We start from the raw sequence: 24898 nt of genomic DNA, 5'->3' as shown, positions 1-24898 counted from the left end.
TGTACTTTTAAGGTGGAGGCCTTGAGTCCCTTGTCTAAACCTGCTTGTAAAAAGTCTAAAATCTTAGGGATTTCTGGAGGACTAAATGGATCAGGGCTAGAACTTAGAAAGGAAGAAAAGACATTCCAAACCCTATTATACTTTCTGGCTGTTGTAGTTTTTTACTGCCTAGAAGGGTGGAAACAACTTTGCTAGAAAGCCCTCTCCTGAACCAGATGTCCCTGTCAATCGCCATACTGCCAATTGAAGAATCCCCAGATTGGGATGCCATACGGGCCCCTGGGAAAGGAGATCCTCCCTTGGAGGGATCACCCAGGGGGGCTTCTGGCTAGACTTAAGAGAGTGGAGTACCAGACTCTCTTGGGCCACTTTGGGGCTACCATGATTATGGTGGCTCCTTCCCTCCGTACTTTCTTCAGAACCTGTGGAATTAGGGAAATAGGTGGGAAGGCATAGTCGAGCTCCAATCCTGAGCCAGACTGTCTACCGCTGTAGGATTCTCTGTGTAGTTTAGGGAGAAGAATCTCTGTCTTCCTGTTTTTTCGAGTGGCAAAGAGGTCTATAGTTGGGGTCCCAAACTTTGTCACAATCTAGGAAAAAATCTCCTCGTTCAGACTCCACTCTGCCTGACTGAGTTCTACTCGGCTTAGAAAGTCGGGCACAGTGTTCTCTTTCCCCTTCAGATGTATTGCAGACAAGACCAGGTTTCTGTCTTCTGCCATTTAGAAAATTTCCTGGCAGAGGAAGATTAGAGATGGTACCTTTGTTCCGCCCTGATCATTTATATAGGCCACTGTCGTTGAATTGTCCGAGTAAAAGACCAACTTTCTGTTTGAGACATCTGGAACTGCCACCTTTAGGACTCTTTCTACTGCTTTGAGCTCCTTGTAATTTGACGTGCAGTCCCGGGTTCTTGAATCCCATCTTCACTGCCAGTATTTTCCATCTGAGTGAGCTCCCCAACCCCACGGACTGGCGTCTGTCGTTATCAGTATGGGCTCTATGAAGGACCAAGGCATTCCTGCCGAAAGGTTCTTCTCGGACGTCCACCACAGAAGAGAATACCTTGCTCTGGAGAAGAGATTACATTTTTTCTCTAGTGTTTGTGGGAGACCATTCCAATTCTTTAAGATATCCGACTAACGGTCTTGTGTGGATCTGCGCAAATGGTACGGCGGGAATTGTAGCCGTCAGGTGCCCCAGTACTGCCATCGCCTCTCTGATGGAACATCGGAAGGACCGGAAAAGGAACCAAACATGTTCTATTCTTTCTTCTGAGGGAGGAATGTCTTCTGAGCTGTGGAATCTAGCTGCATTCCTAAAAAGGTGCAAATTTGAGAAGGGGTTAGACAAGACTTCTCCTGATTCATCTTCCACCCCAGATCCTTCAACAGAGAGCACACCAGGACAAGCTCTGTCTGTAACTGCTCCCTTGTTTGGGCTACGAACAAAAAATCGTCCAGATAGGGTACTACTACTACCCTAGACGATCGAAGGAATGCCACCATCTCCGCCACAACCTTGGTGAAAATTCTCGGGGCTTGAGAGACCCCAAACGGGAGGGCCCTGTATTGCAGGTGCAGAAGTTGGCCTCTTACTTGAACAGCAGTTCTTAAATACTTTTGGGAGGAAGAGTGAATTGGGATGTGATTATAGGCATCCTCTAGGTCTATACTTGCCATCCAGCAACCTTTGTATAACAGGTCTATAGTCTTTATAGTTTCCACCCGGAACTTCTTGTATCTCAGGAATTTGTTTAGACGCTTTAGGTTCAGAATCATCCGAAAGGACCCATTGTTTTTTTTTTATTAAAAAGAGTGGAGAGTAAACCCCCTTTCCCCCCTCCTCCTTTGGAACTTGGCAAACAACTCCTTTGTCCAACAATAACTGAACCTCTGCCTCTAGAACTGTGGACTTTAAAAGGATCCTTCGGAGTTGGAGTGCGGATAAAAAAAACTTGGGGATAGGAGCGGAACTCCAACCTGAATCCCTCCGCTATCCCTCCCAAAACCCACTTGTTTTGGGTGATGTTCGACCAAGCCGGGAGAAAAGCAGAGTTATCCCCCAACCTGGAGATTGGCGTCATTGCTTGTCCTTTGGTTTGTTATCCTGGGATTTAAAAAGGAAGCTGCTAGTTTTTCTTTGAAACCTATCCCTCTCTTTCCTATCGTATGGCTTGCCCCTCTGTCTTCTAAAACCCTGCTGGGGTTTACGAAAAAAGGGGTTCTTCTGAGGGACAGGAAATACTCTTTTCTTGTCGGCTGCCTTCTCCAAGATGTCATCTAGAGAGGACCCAAACAACCTATCGCCCTCACACGGAAGGGCAGAGTCTGGCCTTAGACCCCTGGTCACCCTTCCATGATCCAAGCCAAATGGCTCTTCTTGCCGCATTCGTCATAGCTGAGGATTTGGCGGCAAAGCGCATAACATCCGTAGAAGCATCCGTTAAAAAAATCTGCCGCTTTAGCGAAGGTGGGAAGAGAAGCTAAGATCTCTTCTCTAGGCTTTTTCTCTTTAAGATGTGCCTCTAGCTGCTCAATCCATAATCTCAGGGATCGGGTTACCAAAGTGGCTGCAACTGCGGGTCTAAGACAAGTAGCAGAACTTTCCCACGCCAGTTTTAGATATATGTCTGCTTTCTTATCTAACGGGTCCGAGAGACAACCCAGATCATCAAAGGGGAGGGCAGATCTCTTTGCTATCTTAGTGACTGGAGCATCTACCATAAGGGCCCTATCCCAGCTGGAGGAGACTTTTTCCTCATAAGGATATTTCCTTTTCACCGAGGAGGGTAAGAAGAATTTCCTGTCAGGATTTTTCCATTCTCTTTTAATAATCGCTTGCATGTTTTCATGAATAGAAAAGACCCTATGCTTTTTAGGGCCTAATGCCTGGAAGGCCTGGTCCGCAACTGATCTGGTCTGCTTAATGTCTTCCAACTGCATAGTTGCTCTGACCGCTTTTAGTAACGGCTGCGTATCCTCAGGGGAAAAGAAGGATCTCCCTGAATAATCTTCGTCCGAGGAGTCCGAATTACTAGCAAATAACTGTCCGGATTCTCCGTCATCGTCGGATGAGTCCATCTCTATACTGTCGTACTCTGTGTCTCTCCCTGGTTTATCTGGGGACCTGGCACGGCTTTTAAGCTGGGTTCACACCTGAGCGTTCTGAAAGGAGCGCTCTTTATGTGCGATTGTACCGGCGTTTGCAATCGTGCAGAGACAAGCGAACGCCCATTGTCGCGCGTTCCCAAAAGTCTATGTACGGGAACGCGCGACAAGACGCCCCAAAGAAGCTCATGTACTTCTTGGGGCGTCAGGCATTTTACAGCGCGATCGTACGTGCTGTAAAACGCCCAGGTGAGAACCATTCCCATAGGGAAGCATTGGTTTCTCCTTGTTGAGCGTTTTACAGCGCATAGGAACGCGCTGTAAAACGCTCAGGTGTGAACCCAGCCTTACTGAATGCCTTGATTATAGACTTCATGGACCTAGTAAGGGTCTGGGATTGCTCTGCTACGAGTTTATCTATACACGCTGAGCATAACGATTTCTGATAAGATGCAGATAGGGACTATTTACATTCCGCACACTGTGTTTTGTCTTGGAAGACGACTTTTTAGGTGGCTTAGGGATCTAAAATCAATCATATGAAACACCACATTCGTGAATAAAAGGAACGCTCTCACCCATTGAAGTTTTTCTTTTCCCCGTCCTCAGACCAGTACCGGACTTGCAGACCCTAAGGGTTCCTGGGGTTCAGCGCGTCCCTCTGTAGGCTCTGACATGCTTGAAAGCAGGATCGCTACACCAGCACATCCAAAATTGTGCCCCCGCTGGCTGCCTGAACCTGCCGCCAGATTTATAGTTTAAAGGACGCGCTCCGGCACTCTACTTCCGGGTCCTGCACGTCCCCCCCGACGTCATCTCTGAAAGACGGCCCCGCGCATGCGTGCGGGCACCATCTTGGAATTGGGAAGAGGCATGGGGAGCCGCCTGAACACGGCCACAGCGGCTCCCCGCAGTACCGGAGGGAGTGCAGGCGCAGGCAGACTTGTGGGGAGCGGCTTCCGGCACGGCCACAGAACTACCGCTCCCCAGGGATAGGACTTCCCACGGCACTAGCCACAGACCTTCCCCAGCTCTGGTGCCTATTTGAGGTATGTCTTCTGCAGCGAGCTGCGCTGCTTCTCAGGATCTCCCATCCGGAGGACAGGAAACCTGAACTGCTGTTAGGTGGAGGTGTGTCCTTTTTATCTTCTCGGGTTTCCTGTCCTGATAGGAGGTCCTGAGTCGCACAGGGTGCCGTCATGGGTGAGGGGAAAGAATGTTTCCTAACAATTTTTCCTCTAAAATCGATTTTATCTTCAGTTTGGTGCGGAATATTGTCAGTCTGTAAAAGCGGCATACTACTCGGACAACATCGTTCACAGCAGCGACCTGGGAGTCCAAGATGCATCCAGACATCCTCCCCACATGCTGTTCCCGAACCTTTTTGGTGGTGTTTCCATCAATTTCTGACCTTTTCCTATGAACCAGGCACCATCCCCTCTTCAGAGCAGGGGGGTGCCTGGTTTAATGCTCGGGTTTTCCCATCGACTTCCATTGTGCTCGGTAGTGCATCCAAGTATCCCGATGCATTCGGGCCGAGCCCGAGCACTATGGTGCTCGATCAACACTAGTGTGCACGCTAAATGGACATGTCCATGTGCCTATAGCACAAGAAAATTTGTCTTGGATCCAACAAACAGAATGGGGCAGCTGTATCAAAACAGTCTAACCGCTTGCGGCCCTAGCAGCCACTCGCAGAACAGCTTTCATATTTCCAGAGCAGCTTAAATGGGTTTTATGAGACTTTTATACCAATGACCCATACTCTGGATAAGTCAACAGTGTGTGATCAGTGGGGATCCTACATCCAGGACCCCTACTGATCTGCTGTTTGAGAAGGCAGCGGTGCTCACAGTGGCACCACACCCTTCTCCCTGCTCACCAAGCACAACACTGTACATTGTATAGCGGCTGTGCTTGGTATTGCAGCTCAGCCCCATTCACTTCTATGGGGCTGACCCGCACCTAGGCCATGTGACTGATGAATCTGATGTCGCCTGGCTTAGGCAAAGCCATGAGAAGGCCGCGGCACTACTGCGAGTGGAGGTGCCCTCTTAGACAGCTGATTGGAGGGGGGTGTCATACCTTTGTCTGTGCCTTCGTTTCCATAAAAAAATAAAAATAAAATAAAAAATAAAAATCGATTTTTTAACCCCTTAGGGAGCCATGACGTACCGGTATGTCATGGGTCCTTAAGGACTCAGGATCCATGCTCGGGAATCATTCAGCCGGCATCCCGTAACAACGCAAATTTGACCCCCCTGTATCGGCGATCGCAGAAAACCGCAGGTCAATTCAGACCTGCGGTTTTCTGCGTTTCCGGTCCATTCGGGTCTCCGGTGACCCGATGAACCGGAAAAAGACTGCAATCGGTGGCGTGATTACACACCACCAATCGCAGTACGAAGATTTGAAGAGGCGGTGCTGACCCTGGTGAACACCGCTGTCCAGGGTGCCGATTGGTGCAGGGGAGAGAGGCGCGAGATTCAAACTTCCTGCGCTCCTCTCTCCCCTCCTCTTTCTGTCCAGCACCCTCACAGTGCAGCATCGTCCAGCACCAGCTCCTGAGTCCCCCCTAATCGCCATCCATCACCCGTCGCCATCCAGGTAGGTTAGGGTCAGTGAGGGAGAGGCACCATTAGGAAGGGAAAAGTTAGTTAGGGGGGGAGGAAAAAAAAAAAAAAAAAAAAAAAAACACTTTTAGCCTAAACTTTCTTTGATCCATCTATCAGACCCCAGACCCCCCCCCTGCCACTTTTTTTTTCCTAACACTTGCCCATTTTTTTTGCCTGGACTTTTTAGTACGCGAACACCCGTTGCCCCCACACACACGCACATATAATAAAGTTTTCCACACACGCACATATATACACACACACACACACACACACACACACACACACCCATGGCCCGCCGGATGTTCTCGGCCGAGGAGGCATACGCACAGATTTCCTCAGACTCTGAGAGCCCCAGTGAGGATGACCCCACGTTCCTTTTGTCATTCGCATCCTCCTCATTATGCTAGGGATCCTGTGGTCCACCCTAGTACGAGCCGCCCTGGGGTTCTTACTGGTTTCCCGGCCCACCAAATAAGTCCACCGGAGCCCCTGCCGATCAACGTAGCTGGGGTCCCCTAGTGGACTTTGAGCCTGAGATTCCGGATTTTGCTGGCAATCCTGGAATCCAGATTCCCACAGTGGGGTTTACTGAAATTGACTTTAGTTTTTTTATCAGTAACCCACTGGTGAATCTGATGGTGGAGCAGACTAATCTGTACGCCCAACAGTTCGTCGCTCAAAACCCAGGCTCATTTTTGGCTAGACCCGGTGGCTGGATGCCGGTCAGTGCAGCCGAGATGAGGACATTTTGGGGCCTCGTGCTGCATATGGGTCTAGTCCAGGCATGTCCAAGTTGCGGCCCTCCAGCTGTGGCAAAACTACGACTCCCAGCATGCCCTAATAGCTGTAAGCTATCCAGGCATGCTGGGAGTTGTAGTTTTGCAACAGCTGGAGGGCCGTAGTTTGGACATGCCTGGTCTAGTCCAAAAACCCAGCGTCAGGCAATACTGGAGTGGGGACGTCCTATACCAGATCCCACTGTACAGTATGGCCATGACACGTCCCCGGTTTGAGGCCATCCGGAAATGTCTGCATTATTCTGATAATGCAGCATGCCCCCCCCCCCCCGAGGTGATCCTGCCTATGACAGTCTGTATAAGATACGGCCGGTCATCGATCACTTTGGGGCCAAATTCATGGAGGCCTACGTACCTGAAAGGGAGGTCGCGGTTGATGAGTCTCTCGTTGCGTTCAAGGGGAGACTCAGTTTCCGCCAATATATTCCCACAAAGCGGGCGAGGTATGGCGTGAAGCTATACAAAATTTGTGAGAGTACCTCAGGGTACACTTACAAATTTCGTTTGTACGAGGGGCGAGATTCCCGTATTCAACCCCCAGAATGTCCCCCCACTCTGGGTGTTAGCGGGAAACTCGTGTGGGACCTTATGTACCCACTGCTGGATAACAGTTACCACTTGTACGTGGATAACTTATACCAGCATTCCCTTGTTCAGGTCCCTTGCCGCCAGATCCACGTTTGCTTGTGGGACCGTGCGGAAAAATCAGCGCGGCCTCCCTGCCTACCCCCTCCAGGTACCTATCCCCAGGGGTGAGACCCGTGCACTTACCAGTGGAAACCTGTTGCTGGTCAGGTATAAAAGGACAAGAGGGATGTCCTTGTACTGTCCACAATCCACGGTAACAGCACCACCCTCAACGGTCCTCAAGCCTGATTGAGTCGACGATACAGATCGGTATATGGGAGGAGTTGATCTCTCTGATCAAGTCCTCAAGCCATATAATGCCATGCGCAAAACCTGGGCATGGTACAAAAAAGTTGAGGTCTACTTGGTACAGGTTGCCATGTACAACTCTTTTGTACTATCCCGAAGCGCTGGCAGCACAGGGACATTCCTCCACTTCTATGAGGCAGTCTTCAAGGACCTGATCTTTTCGGACCGGGAAAGAGCAGGCTGGAGTACCTCGGGAACTGGAGGCGCCCGGATCGTCCCTGGCCAACACTTTCCAGGTGTGGTCCCCCATACTGGAAAGAAGGGACGAACCCAAAAAAGATGCAGAGTGTGTCACAAGAGGGGAATACGGAAAGACACCACCACTTAGTGTGACATGCGATCATCCGGGCCTCTGCGTTATCGATTGCTTCAGGGAGTATCACACTTCCATGGAGTACTACATTTTTATAATCCCCAACAATCCACTAGAGAACAAACTATGGCTCTCAGACTTTGGAGACACGGAAACAATTTTTTTCCCCCAAAAAAAATATTAGTTTTAGAGCAGGCATCCTCAAACTGCGGCCCTCCAGATGTTGTAAAACTATAACTCCCAGCATGCCCAGACAACCTACAGCCATCAGCAGGGCATGGTGAGAATTGTAGTTTTACAACATCTGGAGGGCCGCAGTTTTTAGGATGCCTGCTTAGTGTCTCCAAAGTCTGAGAGCCATACATATTGGGCATTGTCGCGTGCGTAAAAGTAGTCGCTATAAAAACAACAATTGACCAAACCCCTCGGATGAACAGCGTTAAAAATATAAAATAAAAACTCTGCCAAAACACCAATTTTTGGGCAAAATTTCCATTTGAATCCTTTTTTCCGGTAATAAAGCAAGGGTTAACAGCTAAACAAAACTAAATATTTATGGCCCTGATTCTGTAGTTTGCAGAAACACCCCATATGTGGTCGTAAATGGCTATATAGCCGCACGGCAGGGCATAGAACGAAGGGAACTCCATACGGTTTCTGGAAGGCAGATTTTGATGGATTTTTTTTTTTTTTTTTTTTTTGACACCATGTCCCATTAGAAGTCCCCCCTGATGTAGCCTAGACTAGAAACTCCAAAAAAAAGTGACCCCATCTAAGAAACTACACCCCTGAAGGTATTCAAAAGTTACTTTACAAACTATGTTAACCCTTTAGGTGTTCCACAAAACTAAATTGCGAATGTAGAAACAATTTTAGAATTTACATTTTTTGTTACCTTGCCTCAAAAAAGTGTAATATAGAGCAACCAAAAATCTAATTTACCCCTAAAATAGTCCCAAAACAAAAACCACCTTATCCCGTAGTTTCCTAGATGGGGTCACTTTTATGGAGTTTCTACTCTAGGGGTGCATCAGGGGGCTTGAAAGGGTACATGTGTAAATAAACCAGTCCAGCAAAATCTGCCTTCCAAAAACCATATGGTGTTCCTCTTCTTCTATGTCCTGCCGTTTAGCCAAATAGTAGTTTACGACCATATATGGGGTGTTTCTGCAAACTACAGAATCAGGGCAACCCAGTTTGAGTTTTGTTTGGCAGTTAACCCTTGTTTTGCTCCTGGAAAAAATTGATTATATTGGAAAATTTTCCAAAAAATAGAAATTTCGAAATTGTTTCTCCATCTGCCATTAACTCTTGTGAAACAGTTTTGAATACCTTGAGGGGTGTAGTTTCTAGAATGGGGTCATTTTTGGGAGGTTTCTATTTTCTAAGCCTCACAATATGACTTCAAACCTGAACTGGTCCATAAGGCTGGGTTCACACTTGAGCGTTGCGCAAACGCGCGTTTTACGCGCGTTTTTGACGCGCATTTTTATGCGCGTTTTTGTAATAGTAAACGCGCGTTTGACGCGCGTTTGTGTGATTCACTACAGTGTCCTATGGCCACAAACGCCCCAAAAGTCGCTCATGTACTTTTTGGAGCGTCGGGCGTTTTACAGCGCGATCGTACGCGCTGTAAAACGCCCAAGTGTGAACCATTCCCATAGGGAATCATTGGTTTCTCCTTGTTGAGCGTTTTACAGCGCGTAGGAACGCGCTGTAAAACGCTCAGGTGTGAACCCAGCCTAAAAAGTGGGATTTTGAAGATTTCTGAAAAATTTCAAAATTTGCTTCTAAACTTCAAAGCCTTGTAACATCCCCAAAAAATAAAATATTATTCCCAAAATGCTCCAAACATGAAGTAGACATATGGGGAATGTAAAGTCATCACAATTTTTGGGGGTATTACTATGTATTACAGAAGTAGAGAAACTGAAACTTTGAAATTAACTAATTTTTCAAAATTTTTGGTAAATATGGTATTTTTTTATGCAAAAAAATTAACATTTTTGACCCAATTTTAGCAGTGTCATGAAGTACAATATGAGACGAAAAAACAATCTCAGAACAGCCTGGGTAAGTCAAAGCGTTTTAAAGTTATGAGCACTTAAAGTGACACTGGTCAGATTTGCAAAAAATGGCCAAGTCCTTAAGTTGAAATAGGGCTAAGTCCTTAAGGGGTTAAAATAAAAAACCGCCCCCTCCTCCTGTTGATTGACAGGACCAGCGATCGCTCTCCTCCTCCGGCTGGCCCTGTCAGCATTTCAAATCCCGCGCCTGTCTTCATTCGGCGCAGGCGCTCAGAGAAGGAGGCTCGCCTCCTCAGCACTCCCTCAGTGCACCTGCGCCAATGATGTCACCAAAAGAGAAGAAGTCCGCAGGCGCACTGAGGAGGCGGGCCTCCTTCTCTGAGCGCCTGCGCCGAAAGAAGACAGGCGCGGGATTTGAAATGCTGACAGGGCCAGCCGGAGGAGGAGAGCGATCGCTGGCCCTGTCAATCAACAGGAGGCAACGTTTTTTTTTGCGGTGGCTACCAGCAAGTGGATGCCCTACTTGCTGGTAGTGAAGCGATTTGCATATTTTAAAAGATCGATTTTTATGGAAACTATGCCACAGACAAAAGGTAAGAACCCTATATAGGGAATAGACGTTAAATAAGGATTTTAACAAACCCCAAAAAAATTAAAAAAATTGTTTTGGGGGTGACAGAAGCCCTTTAAGAAATGAAAGGCAAGCCTTGATTCTTAGATATGGACGACAAGGCCAGTATTACTTTTAAGACACTCCCCGGAAAGTTTTCCTAGATATTGAATTGATCTTAGCCTGCGAGTCCTACGGAAGATACAGGGACTGATGGGACAGCATTCTCGGTTGCAGTGCCAGTTTATTCTGCAGTCCTGTACAAGCAGTTATTATTTTTTTTTGACAAAAACACACAAATTATCCTTTTGTTTTATGAAAAATAAATTTATTACTTAACACCTTGCCTTAACAATGTTGAATTATTTTTTGTCATCTTTTAGTCAGAATACTTGTCATTCATGTAAAATAGTTTGATACAGTACATTGCATGTTACAGCTTCTGTTCTCCTGGGAAATTCTAAGGCTTTCCTACCCATGTCCTCTGATGTAACAATATCCACCCTAAAGTAAGGTGCCGACCAAATAAAAATAAGGAACCGATTTGAAATCCACTACACCAAGCCAGCTTAGAAAGATCTGTAAAGACGCAGCGTCTGACGACGAGCAACTCTCATGCTCATTGTTTTTGCTTTGTAAAAACTCTATAGCATGCTCACAAGTCAGCAACATCAAGAGGAAAAAAATAAAATAGGACCATTTTTTTTTATTATTTTTTATTTTTAATTATTATTCTTTTTTTTTTTTTTTTTTTTTTGCTTGTTTGCTGGAGCAAACGGATTCAAATCAGTTTCAGACATTTACTATCGTATAGCAGCTTTAATACCAGTCAAGTTATTCAAAAATTCAGGTTATAATCTTTGGGAGGTTGATACTGAAAAATGAAGAGGTTTAATGATGGTAATTAAAATGTAAGGAAAAATAAAATAAAAATACTGATTGCTGTGATGGATCTACATCATCACGCAAAAGTATACAATGCAAAATAAAAAAGGTACCATAATGATCTGGATAGGTTCGTTCCAGCCTTGTGCGATGATGATGGTAAAGATCATAATTAAAAAGAAAAAATATTGATCAGAAAATATTCTAACGGTAAGAACTCACCACGTACTATAACGAAAAACTGTTTGTTCCAAGCATACTTCACAGCTTCAACTGCTAGCATCACCGAAATAAATGCATTGGTCGATTTAAACCATTTTCAAGTATACTATGGAAGTAGCAAATTCACAATATCGACTGTGCTAAAGATTTGCGCGCTCTCTCTCGCTCTCGAGTCGAAACCTCCGCGTGGGATCTACATTCTGTGAAATGTTGTGTAACTTGGCTTTTGGACATTTTGAAGGTGTGGTTGTACAGTACATTCCAAAGCCAGGCTCCAGGCAGGCGGCTACAAGCGCAGTCCTGTAGCCCAAGCAACAGTGCATTGACGTTTCCTGGTCTCTGGGTACAGCTCAGTACCTGTGAGTCTGATGGGAGTATTGTGGAGGCTGCTGGGAGGTAGTCGAATACCCCATGCTGCTCTGAGGTTGTGATGTGCTTGGTCCAGGGTTTGGATAGGCAGCATGTGGATTGGAACGCTACAAAAACGGAGAGGAGGAAAAAAAAAAAAAAAAAAAAAAAAAAAAAAAAAAAGTTAAAAAACACTGATCGTCAGCATATTTACATTGGTGAGTTATTATTGCGCACGAATGTTTGTTCCCGTTATTTGGCCTTGAAGGGGTTATCCCATCGTAGAGTTTCCTTACCGGCAGTTACAGAAATGGCTGCTGCTCTGCCATTTCCGTCATTCCCATAGTAGTGTATAAGCGTTACACAAACCGTACAACACAACCTGCTATACTGTTCCTGTGGGTCCCGAGTTATGGAAAACTATAGCCCGCTGTGCTATGCCGCTTGTGTAGCCCTCATTCACTGCTTATGGGGGTTACACAAACAGTGGAGCACCATCCTCGACTGTATCCATAACTCCACCTCCACAGGACGGCACGTATTGTGGGCCATTCCCATTCTGGCCATGAAAGGTTGAGCTAGGAAAACCCCAAGAGAGTTGAATGGTCTTTACCTGATAGTCTGAGGTCATGATGAGTCCACCTGAGGTAGTGGTAGGGGGAACAACCCTCACTTTCTTCAGTGGTGGCCCTTGTGCGTGGCTGTTATCTTGGTTTCCTGGGTGCCCGGTGCCATTAGTATGATTATTGCCTTGCTGCTGCTGTTGATTTTTCTTTAGTGATTTAAAGAGAAAAATATTTTAGAGGTAAAAATAAAAATTATTCTTTAGAGACAATTTAGTAACTTTTGTTAAATTACAACCTATGTGAATATTCTATAGCAATTTCTTTACAAAAACCGGACGGTTTTCGATCATTCATACTATATATTCTACTTCCTCTCCTTGCTCTTTTACTTTCCCTTTGTTTGGACGTTTAGCACAGCAAATAGTCTCTCAACTCTCTGTCAGACCATCACTGTGACCAGAGAGAGAACCCCCTCCTCCCTGTAAAGCCTCATTTAGAGCATCACAAATTGGGCTACTTTCACACTGGCGTTTCTGGGTCCGCTTGTGAGATCCGTTTCAGGGCTCTCCCAAGCGGCCCAAAAAGGATCAGTTTAGCCCCAATGCATTCTGAATGGATAAGGATCCGTTCAGAATGCATCAGCCAAACTGATCCGTCCTGACTTACAATGTAAGTCAATGGGGACGGATCAGTTTTCCCTGACACAATATGGTGCAATTGTAAACGGATCCGTCACGGATCTGTTTGACTTAGATTATTATTTTTTTTTACAGAGTAAGGCCTCATGCACACGACCGTTGTGTGCATCCGTGGCTGTTGTGCCGTTTTCCGTTTTTTTTCGCGGACCCATTGACTTTCAATGGGTCCGTGGAAAAATCGGAAAATGCACCGTTTTGCAGCCGAGGCCGTGATCCGTGTATCCTGTCCGTCAAAAAAATATGACCTGTCCTATTTTTTTGACGGACAACGGTTCACGGACCCATTCAAGTCAATGGGTCCGTGAAAGAACACGGATGCACACAAGATTGGCATCCGTGTCCGTGATCCGTGGCCGTAGGTTGCTTTCATACAGACGGATCCGAAGATCCGTCTGCATAAAAGCTTTTTCTGATCTAAGTTTTCACTTCGTGAAAACTCATTTCCGACAGTATATTCTAACACAGAAGCGTTCCCATGGTGATGGGGACGCTTCTAGTTAGAATACACTGCAAACTTTGTACAAGACTGCCCCCTGCTGCCTGGCACCACCCGATCTCTTACAGGGGGATATGATAGCACAATTAACCCCTGCAGGTGCGGCACCTAAAGGGGTTAATTGTACTATCATATTCCCCTGTAAGAGATCAGGGCTGCCAGGCAGCAGGGGGCAGACCCCCCCCCCCCCTCGTTTGAATATCGTTGGTGGCACAGTGTGCGCCCACCATCGCCCCCCCCCCTTCCCTCCCTCTATTGTAATAAATCGTTGGTGGCACAGTGTGCGCCCACCATCGCCCCCCCCCTTCCTCCCTCTATTGTAATAAATCGTTGGTGGCACAGTGTGCGCCCACCATCGCACCCCCTCTCTCTATAGTAGTAACAACCATTGGTGGCAGTGTGCGGCCTCCCATTCTCCCCCCCCCCCCCCATCATTGGTGGCAGCGGAGTTCCGATCGGAGTCCCAGTTTAATCGCTGGGGCTCCGATCGGTAACCATGGCAACCAGGAAGCTACTGCAGCCCTGGTTGCCATGGTTACTTAGCAATAGTACAACAGTAGAAGATTCATACTTACCTGCTTGCTGCTGCGATGTCTGTGACCGGCCGGGAGCTACTCCTACTGGTAAGTGACAGTTCTTTAGCAATGCGCCGCACAGACCTTTCACTTACCAGTAGGTGGAGCTCCCGGCCGGTCACAGACATCGCAGCAGCAAGCAGGTAAGTATGAATCTTCTACAATTGTACTATTGCTAAGTAACCATGGCAACCAGGGATGCAGTAGCTTCCTGGTTGCCATGGTTACCGATCGGAGCCCCAGCGATTAAACTGGGACTCCGATCAGAACTCCGCTGCCACCAATGATGGGGGGGGGGGGGGGGGGGGAATGGGAGGCCGCACACTGCCACCAATGGTTGTTACTACTATAGAGAGAGGGGGGGCCGATGGTGGGCGCACACTGTGCCACCAACGATTTATTACAATAGAGGGAGGAAGGGGGGGGGCCCGATGGTGGGCGCACACTGTGCCACCAACGATATTCAAACTGGGGAGGGGGGGGGGGGGGGGTCTGCCCCCTGCTGCCTGGCAGCCCTGATCTCTTACAGGGGGATATGATAGTACAATTAACCCCTTCAGGTGCGGCACCTGAGGAGTTAATTGTGCTGATCACGGCCCCCTGTAAGAGATCGGGTGCTGCCAGGCAGCAGGGGGCAGTCATGTACACAGTTTTTCTGTATATTCTAACCTGAAGCATCCCCATCACCATGGGAACGCCTCTGTGCTAGAATATACTGTCGGAAATGAGTTTCACGATGTAGCTCATATCCGACAGTATATTCTAACGTAGAGGCGTTCCCATGGTGATGGGGACACTTCAAGTTATGTTCGGGTGTCCGCCTGGCCGTGCGGAGGCAAGCGGATCCGTCCAGACTTCTAATGTAAGTCAATGGGGACGGATCCGTTTGAAGATGACACACTGTGGCTCAATTTTCAAACGGATCCGTCCCCCATTGACTTTCAATGTAAAGTCTGGACGGATCCGTCTGAGGCTATTTTCACACTTAGAAATGTTTTAACAATATAATGCAGACGGATCCGCTCTGAACGGAGCCACCGTCTGCATTATGAACACAAGTGTGAAAGTAAAGGGACTCCTGACTTTACATTGAAAGTCAATGGTGACGGATCCGTTTGCAATTGCACCATATTGTGTCAACGTCAAACGGATCCGTCCCCATTGACTTGCATTGTAATTCAGGACGGATCCGTTTGCCTCCGCACGGCCAGGCGGACGCCAAAACGACTTTTTTTTCATGTCCGTGGATCCTCCAAAAATCAAGGAAGACCCACGGACGAAAAAACGGTCACAGATCACGGACCCCGTTTTTTGCGGACCGTGAAAAAAAAAAACTGTCGTGTGCATGAGGCCTAATGCAAATGGATCCGATAAAAGATGGCCACAGAAGAGCATTGCATTGATTAGTGTAAGGCTACTTTCACTAATCAATGCAATGCTCTTCTGCAGCCATCTTTATCTAGGCCTATCAACAAAACAAATCGAGCAATCATAGTGTTATGCCAATTCTACAGCTAATATTATAATAAGGATTACCCTTCAAATTACATTTTCCCCTGACTGCAGCAGAAAACGGACAATGGATTTTTCTGTCTATATGGGAGTTTTAACTCAGTGCTGTCTGCTACAGGAAGACAATATTTGTATTTCCTTTTTTAATGGTAAAATACCATTGAAATGAGAAAAATAAATAAATTCTAACAAAATTTTAAATGAATACAAAGTAAAAAAATAAATTAAAAAAGGCCCTAAAAAGGTGCTGAGTAACTAATATATTGACAGAAAACGGATCCACAAAGTCAAATCTGATAGTATAAAGGAGAAAGCTGTGATCTATCAATTCCCTGACGGACATCTGATGTGGACCAGACATGTTATCAATCCACATCAAGGATCTAATACAGAAATTTCTGTGACTGAACATCTGCTCCATACATGTGAATGACGTGCTTCTACAGTATGTGCATGGGGTTCTGCAAGCCCCATTTAAATAAAGTAGACAGTCACAGACAATTTGGCATCATATCTGCTGTGTGGGAGTTCACAAGTGGAAACCACATCTATAACGAAGACCCTTGTACAAATTGCTCCTAAAAAGTTTAGTTTACAGGCAAAAACTGAACAAATTGGTCCAAAACACATGGTTTTTGCCTTGATTAAAATTATACCCCTTCCCCTTTATAAAATGGCTAGTAACATAACTGTATGACCCCCATAAAAAAAAAAAAATAATTATATATATATATATATATATATATATATATATATACCGTATTTTTCGCCGTATAAGACGCACTTTTTCCCCCCCAAAAGTGGGGGGGAAATAGCAGTGCGTCTTATACGGCGAATGTAGCCGATTTTGCTTAGTTTTCAATGATACACCCGCCGCGATGCCGTGCGGCGGGTATATCAGCTGTGAGGGAGGAGGGGCTGGGGGCGGCATCTGCATTTATAATGACAGCGGGGCCCGTGCAGTGACTGTATTCTACTACACGGGCCCCGCTTACTGTACAATCATATCCCTAATACCGTAGTTAATTGTTGTGTGCACTGCATGTAAAAGCATAATGAGCGATGATGAGCGCTATTACTTACAATTAGAAGCGCTTGCCGTTCGGAGCAGGGAGGAGGGAGGAGGCAGGAGGCAGGCCGGGAGGACGGGCGCTGGCAGTGTGAGTCATACGTCACGCGCCTGCGCCGCCTGCTTCATGAATGAAGCAGGCGGCGTGGGCGCATGACGGATGACTCACACTGCCAGCGCCCGTCCTCCCGGCCTGCCTCCTGCCTCCTCCCTCCTCCCTGCTCCGAACGGCAAGCGCTTCTAATTGTAAGTAATAGCGCTCATCATCGCTCATTATGCTTTTACATGCAGTGCACACAACAATTAACTACGGTATTAGGGATATGATTGTACAGTAAGCGGGGCCCGTGTAGTAGAATACAGTCACTGCACGGGCCCCGCTGTCATTATAAATGCAGATGCGACCCCCACCCCCATTATAAAAGCAAATGCGACCCCCACACTTATGGAGGGGATCTGTGGATGACACATAGCATAAGATGCTATATATGTGTCATCCACAGATCCCCCCCATAACTGTCATACACAGATCCTCATAACAGCGCCATCCAGAGAGGATCCCCTATAAGTGTCATCCACAGATCCCCCATAACAGTGCGTCATCCACAGATCCCCATAACAGTGCATCACCCACAGACCACAATTAGTTCAAAATATTTTTTTTCTTATTTTCCTCCCCAAAAACCTAGGTGCGTCTTATACGCCGGTGCGTCTTATACGGCGAAAAATACGGTATATAGCCAACGATGAGTTGCATCAAATCATGTGCGTGTTTACGGAGGGTGTATATCCGGACGTACCTTGTCCCCTTTATCTTCAGGCTCCTCTTCAGTGAGGAACTCCCTCTTTGGGTAAGGAATCTGGCATCCTGCAAACACACTGCAGCAAAAGCACTGGTCACAACAAACATCCATGACAACACCAGTCAAATAAGGGCACATGGACTTTATTGAGCAGGTCCCAAAATTGGGATCCCTCTATGTTCCATCTGAGACATCAAAAATTCTAGCTCTCCTTTTGGCGGACTCCACCTTTGTTTTTGTTTTTTTACATAAATGTTCCTTCATCTGAATGGATGTCATCTTATACTACAGGGGAAAGCCCGAGTCTTGCTTATTTCTGGAACTGCCATAGAATTGAAATAGAGAGGTGCAGCTCCTTTCATTCAAGTGGTAAGAGAGGGGGGCTCCTCCTCAAGATCTGTGCCTCTTCCAGAGATGGGACCTGCACCTACGGGACATTTATGGCACACCCTTTGATTCCTTTCTGTAGATTAGAAAAGAACTAGACTTTTGGAGACCAGATTAAAGGCGGGTATGACTTAGGGTACGACCTGGCAGTGCAGCTCGTCAAGCCACCATGGTGACCCACAGCAGCTGCACAATTTTGAGGATATATATTATATAAAAATCACATGGTCATTCATTGGATACCGCAAATGGGCTTGGCACCGTGCAGCCAGCCACACAGCTGGGCCGTGCCCTCCTTGGTCAGTGGATAGTCAGTTAAGGGGCATTTGTGCTCTTGCTGCTATTATCCAAACTAGACGGACGCATGTACTATACGTAAACTCACAATTCTGGTGCTTCACTTACTCTGATGTAGGAAGTGGGTCTTCTAAAAAATATGGATCCTGCATAGCTTGCTCAGAGGAAATTCTTTTTATTGGGTCCATTGTCAGCAGTTTCTGCAGCTGTGCAAGGAAGAAAAAAAAAATAAAAAATAAATGTAACTGTTAGCAATGTGATCAACCATCAACCTGTAAACCTGTCCGTATTCTGCGCCATGATATTTTGTCTTATGTGTCCTACTCCTCTGAGAAAATGCACAGAATAAGAAAGTCCACAGGACTACAAAAGCAGTTTCCAATAGAAGCGACATCCGAAGCAAAACTGCAGCGACGCCGTGAGAATTAATACACTTCAGGTAGCGGTTTCCTGCCGCTGCACTAATCTCACATGCGAATCCAGCCTTTAAGAGGTTGTCTAGCTCCTCTCACTGATCAGGTGTGGCGAGACGCTGCTGCACTCCAGGCAGGACAGCTGCCGAAGTAACCGTCCAATGCTCTATTGTAATGAATAGGCCATGTGCATGATACTTCCTGGGCCTTTCAGTCCCATCAAGCACGCAACCGCATCGTCCCACCCCGGATGTCAGACAACTCCCTAGGCCTCATGTACACAACCATATTTTGTATCCATGTCTGATCCGCATATTTTGCAGAATGCACACGGACCTATACATTTCTATGGGTCCGCAAAAAAAAAAAAAAAAAAAAAAAAAAGGAAACACAACAAGGACATCATCCATGTTTTGCAGATCCATTTTTTGTGAGCAAACTGGACAGTCATGTGCATAAGGTCTTATACACATGGTGACTTAACCAACGGTTCATCAACTAATCTAACTATTCCCACATAAACCTTGTCCATCAATCTAGGCCAATTCCAATAAAAACGTCCTAGAGAATAAAAAAAAAGTTTGTTGAAGCCTGGTAGATACACTGCAGATTCTTTACAGATATGTACAGCGTCTTACAGTAGCAGCAAAGTGGATGAGATTAACAAATATCATGCACACACCACAGTAAAAAAATAAAATAAAATCTGAGACAATGGTGGCATATCGCTAGGATATGCCCCCATAGTTTGATAGATGCAGGTCTTACCTCTGGAACTCACACCTATATCCAGAACGGAGCGGGCCAAAGTAGTGGCTGGAGGACTCAGGTCCAGCCACCACCAAGCGCCCTCCCCATAGAAGTGAATAGGAGTGCATCACGCATGGCCGGCCCCCGCTCCCATTCACTTGTATAACCTGGATGGAAATAGCAGAGCCAGCAATTGGCTATTTTCAGCAGCCCCACAGAAATGAATGGAGGGTGGCTGCGCATGCGCAGTGCGACCTACAACACTTTTGGGGCTGCTTGGAGAACGGTGCGGGTCCCACCGCTGTGACCCGCACCTATCAGACAATGGGGGCATATCTTAGTGATATACCCCCGTTGTCTCAGATGAGACAACCCCCTTTAAATTCGCAGCATGTCTATTCTTTTAGAAGATTTTCACGCCTTAAATGTAGAAAGGCAAAATCTACACATGATAAATGCATGATACGTCTCGACACAGGTGCGAGTTTCAGAGGTGGGAAATCTGCAATGGAAGCGTTAAGAGGGTCTTTCATTTGTAATGGGGAGACACAAAACCAGCACTTACCAAGTGGAATGTTTTGCTGTCTGGTTTCACTTTATGCTTCTCCATGTATTTAATAAGGCTGCAGTTGGTATAACTGTAAAACATAAAAGTGGTGTAAAATAACAGAAGCAGTGCACCGCAAGGAAATATCCGCAGAAATGTCACTAGTAACCACACACACACATCTCTCAGAACAACCTGTGTACAGGGGGGCGGCTGAAGATGCTTCTCATAGAGGAGAGGGCGACTCCCACTATCCCAACGGACTGCATACATGCAACTATATTACAGCTCTATAGGACATCCATGGGTTCTTCTGTAACTATGCCTGACATAAGGTTAAGAAAAGAGTCTCCCGACTTACGTATTTCTGCGGAAATCCTTCATGAGTGTAGAATGCTCAGGCATTTTCTTGATGTCTTCCCAGTCTTTATCTGCCAAGTAAAAAAATCATCATCCACTTGTCTGAACGGAATTAAGAGCTCAGCACAGTTCTAACCCTTCCGATGGCTAATTTACTGAATACTTATGTCAGGTTTTACATAGTGGCAGATTACCAAAAATGTACAAGTCCTGGAAATGAATGTACACAAGCACAAACAGAAAATAAGGAATTTCATGGGCTTCAAGGAGCCTCCTCTATATTCAAGGGAACTTTGAGAGGACCTTCCCGAAGAAATGCCGTGCTCTCTGCTCTGACTGCATTGTTCACAGGGGAGGTTATCAGTAACTGACAACTATCTATGTACACACACTTAACCACCTCAGCGCCCCTAGCTAAAACCCCCTTAATGACCAGAGCACTTTTTACACTTCTGCACTACACTACTTTCACAGTTTATCGCTCGGTCATGCAACTTACCACCCAAATAAATTTTACCTCCTTTTCTTCTCACTAATAGAGCTTTCATTTGGTGGTATTTCATTGCTGCTGACATTTTTACTTTTTTTGTTATTAAATCGAAATTTAACGATTTTTTTGCAAAAAAAAAAAAAATGACATTTTTTACTTTTAGTTGTAAAATTTTGCAAAAAAAACGACATCCATATATAAATTTTTCGCTAAATTTATTGTTCTACGTGTCTGATTAAAAAAAAAAAAAAAAAAAGTTTGGCTAAAAGTTATAGCGTTTACAAACTATGGTACAAAAATGTGAATTTCCGCTTTTTGAAGCAGCTCTGACTTTCTGAGCACCTGTCATGTTTCCTGAGGTTCTACAATGCCCAGACAGTAGAAAAACCCCACAAATGACCCCATTTCGGAAAGTAGACACCCTAAGGTATTCACTGATGGGCATAGTGAGTTCATGGAAGTTTTTATTTTTTGTTACAAGTTAGCGGAAAATGATGATTTTTTATTTTATTTTTTTCTTACAAAGTCTCATATTCTACTAACTTGTGACAAAATAAAAAAGTTCTAGGAACTCGCCATGCCCCTCACGGAATACCCCGAGGTGTCTTCTTTCCAGAATGGGGTCACTTGTGGGGTAGTTATACTGCCCTGGCATTTTAGGGGCCCATATACGTGAGAAGTAGTTTGCAATCAAAATCTGTAAAAAATGACCGGTGAAATCCGAAAGGTGCTCTTTGGAATATGTGCCCCTTTGCCCACCTAGGCTGCAAAAAAGTGTCACATCTGGTATCACCGTACTCAGGAGAAGTTGGGGAATGTGTTTTGGGGTGTCATTTTACATATACCCATGCTGGGTGAGATAAATATCTTGGTCAAATGCCAACTTTGTATAAAAAAAAATGGGAAATGTTGTCTTTTGCCAAGATATTTCTCTCACCCAGCATGGGTATATGTAAAATGACACCCCAAAACACATTCCCCAACTTCTCCTGAGTACGGCGATACCAGATGTGTCACACTTTTTTGCCGCCTAGATGGGCAAAGGGGCACACATTCCAAAGAGCACCTTTAGGATTTCACCAGCCATTTTTTACAGATTTTGATTTCAAACTACTTCTCACGCATATGGGCCCCTAAATTGCCAGGGCAGTATAACTACTAGGGATCGACCGATTATCGGATTTACCGATATTATCGGCCGATATTCAGGATTTTGAACACTAATCGGTATCTGCATTTATTTTGCCGATATTCCGATAGCGTACGGGGAACACAGATCGCGCTGCTGAAAGCGCTCTCCGTGTTCCCTCAGCAGCAGCACAGGGGAGAAGGAGCAGTGTCTCCCCCCCCCGGTGCTGCTGCCAATGAAAGGACAGGGGACAAGAGGAGGGGAGGAGCTATGGCCACTGCGCCACCAATGAAGCTTAATCTCTCATTTATTCATATACAGGAGGCGGGAGCTGCAGAATCACATAGCCGGCTCCCGACCTCTATGAGCGTTAGCTGCGATCTGCGGTAGTTAACTCCTCAGGTGCCGCGGATCGCAGCTACTGCTCATAGAGGTCGGGAGCCGGCTATGCGATCCTGCAGCCAGCTCCCGCCTCCTGTATATGAATAAATTAGAGATTAGGCTTCATTGGTGGCGCAGTGCGCCTCCCCCCCAGTATTAAGCATTGGTGGCTCAGTGCGCCCCCCCCCCCCAGTATTAAGCAGTGGTGGCGCATAGGGCCCCCCCACAGGATCCCCTCTCCCCTGCTCCTCCGATCGGAGCCCCAGCAGTGTAATGCTGGGGCTCCGATCGGTTACCATGGCAGCCAGGACGCTATTGAAGCCCTGGCTGCCATGATGAGCTCCATGCTGCTGTGTGCACAAAGCACACAGCAGCAGGGACAGTGTGAGCTCCTATTCACCCTGATAGATCTCTATCAGGGTGAATAGGACAAGGGTTCTAGTCCCTAAGGGGGCTAAAAGTTAGTTAAAAATAAAAATAAAAATAAAAATTTATACAAAAAAAAAAAAGAATAAAAACAACACCAAAATATTAAATATAAATGAAAAAGAAAGATTTACAAAAAAAAACAAAGCACATTAACAATAAACATTAATTTTCAGCAGATTTGTGGGAATTTTTTATTTTTTTTTCAAAAATGAAAATTCCCAGAATAATCGGTATAAATTATCGGCTATCGGCCTGAAAGTTCACAAATTATCGGTATCGGCCCTAAAAAAAAAAAAAATCTATATCGGTCGATCCCTAATAACTACCCCACAAGTGACACCATTTTGGAAAGAAGACACCCCAAGGTATTCCGTGAGGGGCATGGCGAGTTCCTAGAATTTTTTTATTTTTTGTCACAAGTTAGTGGAATATGAGACTTTGTAAGAAAAAAAAAAAAAATCCTCATTTTCCGCTAACTTGGACAAAAAATAAAAAATTCTAGGAACTCGCCATGCCCCTCATGGAATACCTTGGGGTGTCTTCTTTCCAAAATGGGGTCACTTGTGGGGTAGTTATACTGCCCTGGCATTCTAGGGGCCCTAATGTGTGCGAAGTAGTTTGAAATCAAAATGTGTAAAAAATGACCTGTGAAATCCTAAAGGTGCTCTTTGGAATGTGTGCCCCTTTGCCCACCTAGGCGGCAAAAAAGTGTAACACATCTGGTATCGCCGTACCCCACATGTGACCCCACTTTGGAAAGAAGACCCCAAGGTATTCAATGATGGGCATGGCGAGTTCATAGAAAAAAAATTTTGGGCACAAGTTAGTGGAAATTGATTTTTTATTTTTGTATTTTCTCAGTCTCCCTTTCCGCTAACTTGGGACAAAAATTTCAATCTTTCATGGACTCAATATGCCCCTCACGGAATACCTTGGGGTGTCTTCTTTCCGAAATGGGGTCACATGTGGGGTATTTATACTGCCCTGGCATTTTAGGGGCCCGAAAGCGTGAGAAGAAGTCTGGAATGTAAATGTCTAAAACATTTTATGCATTTGGATTCCGTGAGGGGTATGGCGAGTTCATGTAAGATTTTATTTTTTTAAACAAATTAGTGGAATATGAGACTTTGTAAGAAAAATAAAATATCTATTTCCGCTATCTTGTGCCCAAAAAAATGTCTAAATGGAGCCTTACAGGGGGGTGATCAATGACAGGGGGTGATCAGGGAGTGTATATGAGGTGATCACCCCCCTGTCATTGATCACCCCCCTGTAAGGCTCCATTCAGACGTTCGTATGCGTTTTGCGGATCCGATCCATGTATCCGTAAAAATCATACGGACGTCTGAACGGAGCCTGACGGGGATGATCAATGACAGGGGGGTGATCAGGGAGTCTATATGGGGTGATCAGGGGTTCATAAGGGGTTAATAAGTGACGGGGGGGGGGGGGGGGGTGTAGTGTAGTGGTGTTTTGTGGTACTTTACACAGCTACCTGTGTCCTCTGGTGGTCGATCCAAACAAAAGGGACCACCAGAGGACCAGGTAGCAGGTATATTAGACGCCGTTATCAAAACAGCATCTAATATACCTGTTAGGGGTAAAAAAAAAAAAAAAAAAAAAAAAAAAAAAAAAAAAAAAATCGCATCTCCAGCCTGCCAGCGAACGATCGCCGCTGGCAGGCTGGAGATCCTGTCTCTTACCTTCCGTTCCTGTGAACGCGCGCGCCAGTGTGCGCGCGGTCACAGGAAGTCACGGCTCACGCGAGATGACGCGTATATGCGTCACTCTGCGCAGAGCTGCCGCCTCCGGACCGCAGATCTGCGTTAGGCGGTCCGGAGGCGGTTAAAGGGGTTGTCTGAGCTGAACCCAGACATATCCCCATTTTCACCCAGACAGCCCCTATGAGATGAGCATCAGAGCATTTCATGGTCCTATGCTTTCCTTTGCCCTATGCTGAATCGCACAGGGCTAAGGCTTTTGTTGGGAGTTCCAGTGACATACTGGGCTCTTCATGGGGACTGAGAGACTTCGCATAACTTCATAAATCAATTTCTACTGTAAAAAAACATTTCCCGGGTTTGGTTCAAAGTAATAAATTCGGCTCATAGGAGACAATACATGCTAATA

General features: G+C 45.9%; 1 protein-coding gene across 1 annotated transcript in view; it reads right to left on the bottom strand.

Annotated features, from left to right (window-relative positions):
• Nucleotides 1-10717: 10717 nt before the first annotated feature.
• CDK8 (cyclin dependent kinase 8) overlaps nucleotides 10718-24898 on the bottom strand; it is a 51331-nt gene continuing 37150 nt past the window's right edge. Inside the window, exons 8-13 of the mRNA XM_044276384.1 lie at nucleotides 20341-20410; nucleotides 19998-20070; nucleotides 18378-18475; nucleotides 17583-17661; nucleotides 12480-12638; nucleotides 10718-11994 (exon numbers count right to left, since the gene is read on the bottom strand). Coding sequence (XP_044132319.1) covers nucleotides 11869-11994; nucleotides 12480-12638; nucleotides 17583-17661; nucleotides 18378-18475; nucleotides 19998-20070; nucleotides 20341-20410 — 605 coding nt within the window. The 3' untranslated portion in view covers nucleotides 10718-11868. The remainder of the gene's footprint in view (nucleotides 11995-12479; nucleotides 12639-17582; nucleotides 17662-18377; nucleotides 18476-19997; nucleotides 20071-20340; nucleotides 20411-24898) is intronic.

Source organism: Bufo gargarizans, chromosome 1 (assembly GCF_014858855.1).
Source record: "Bufo gargarizans isolate SCDJY-AF-19 chromosome 1, ASM1485885v1, whole genome shotgun sequence".
Taxonomy (NCBI): Eukaryota; Metazoa; Chordata; class Amphibia; order Anura; family Bufonidae; genus Bufo; species Bufo gargarizans.
Note: the sequence above shows the minus strand (reverse complement) of the source record. Positions and strands in the feature narration are given on the sequence as shown.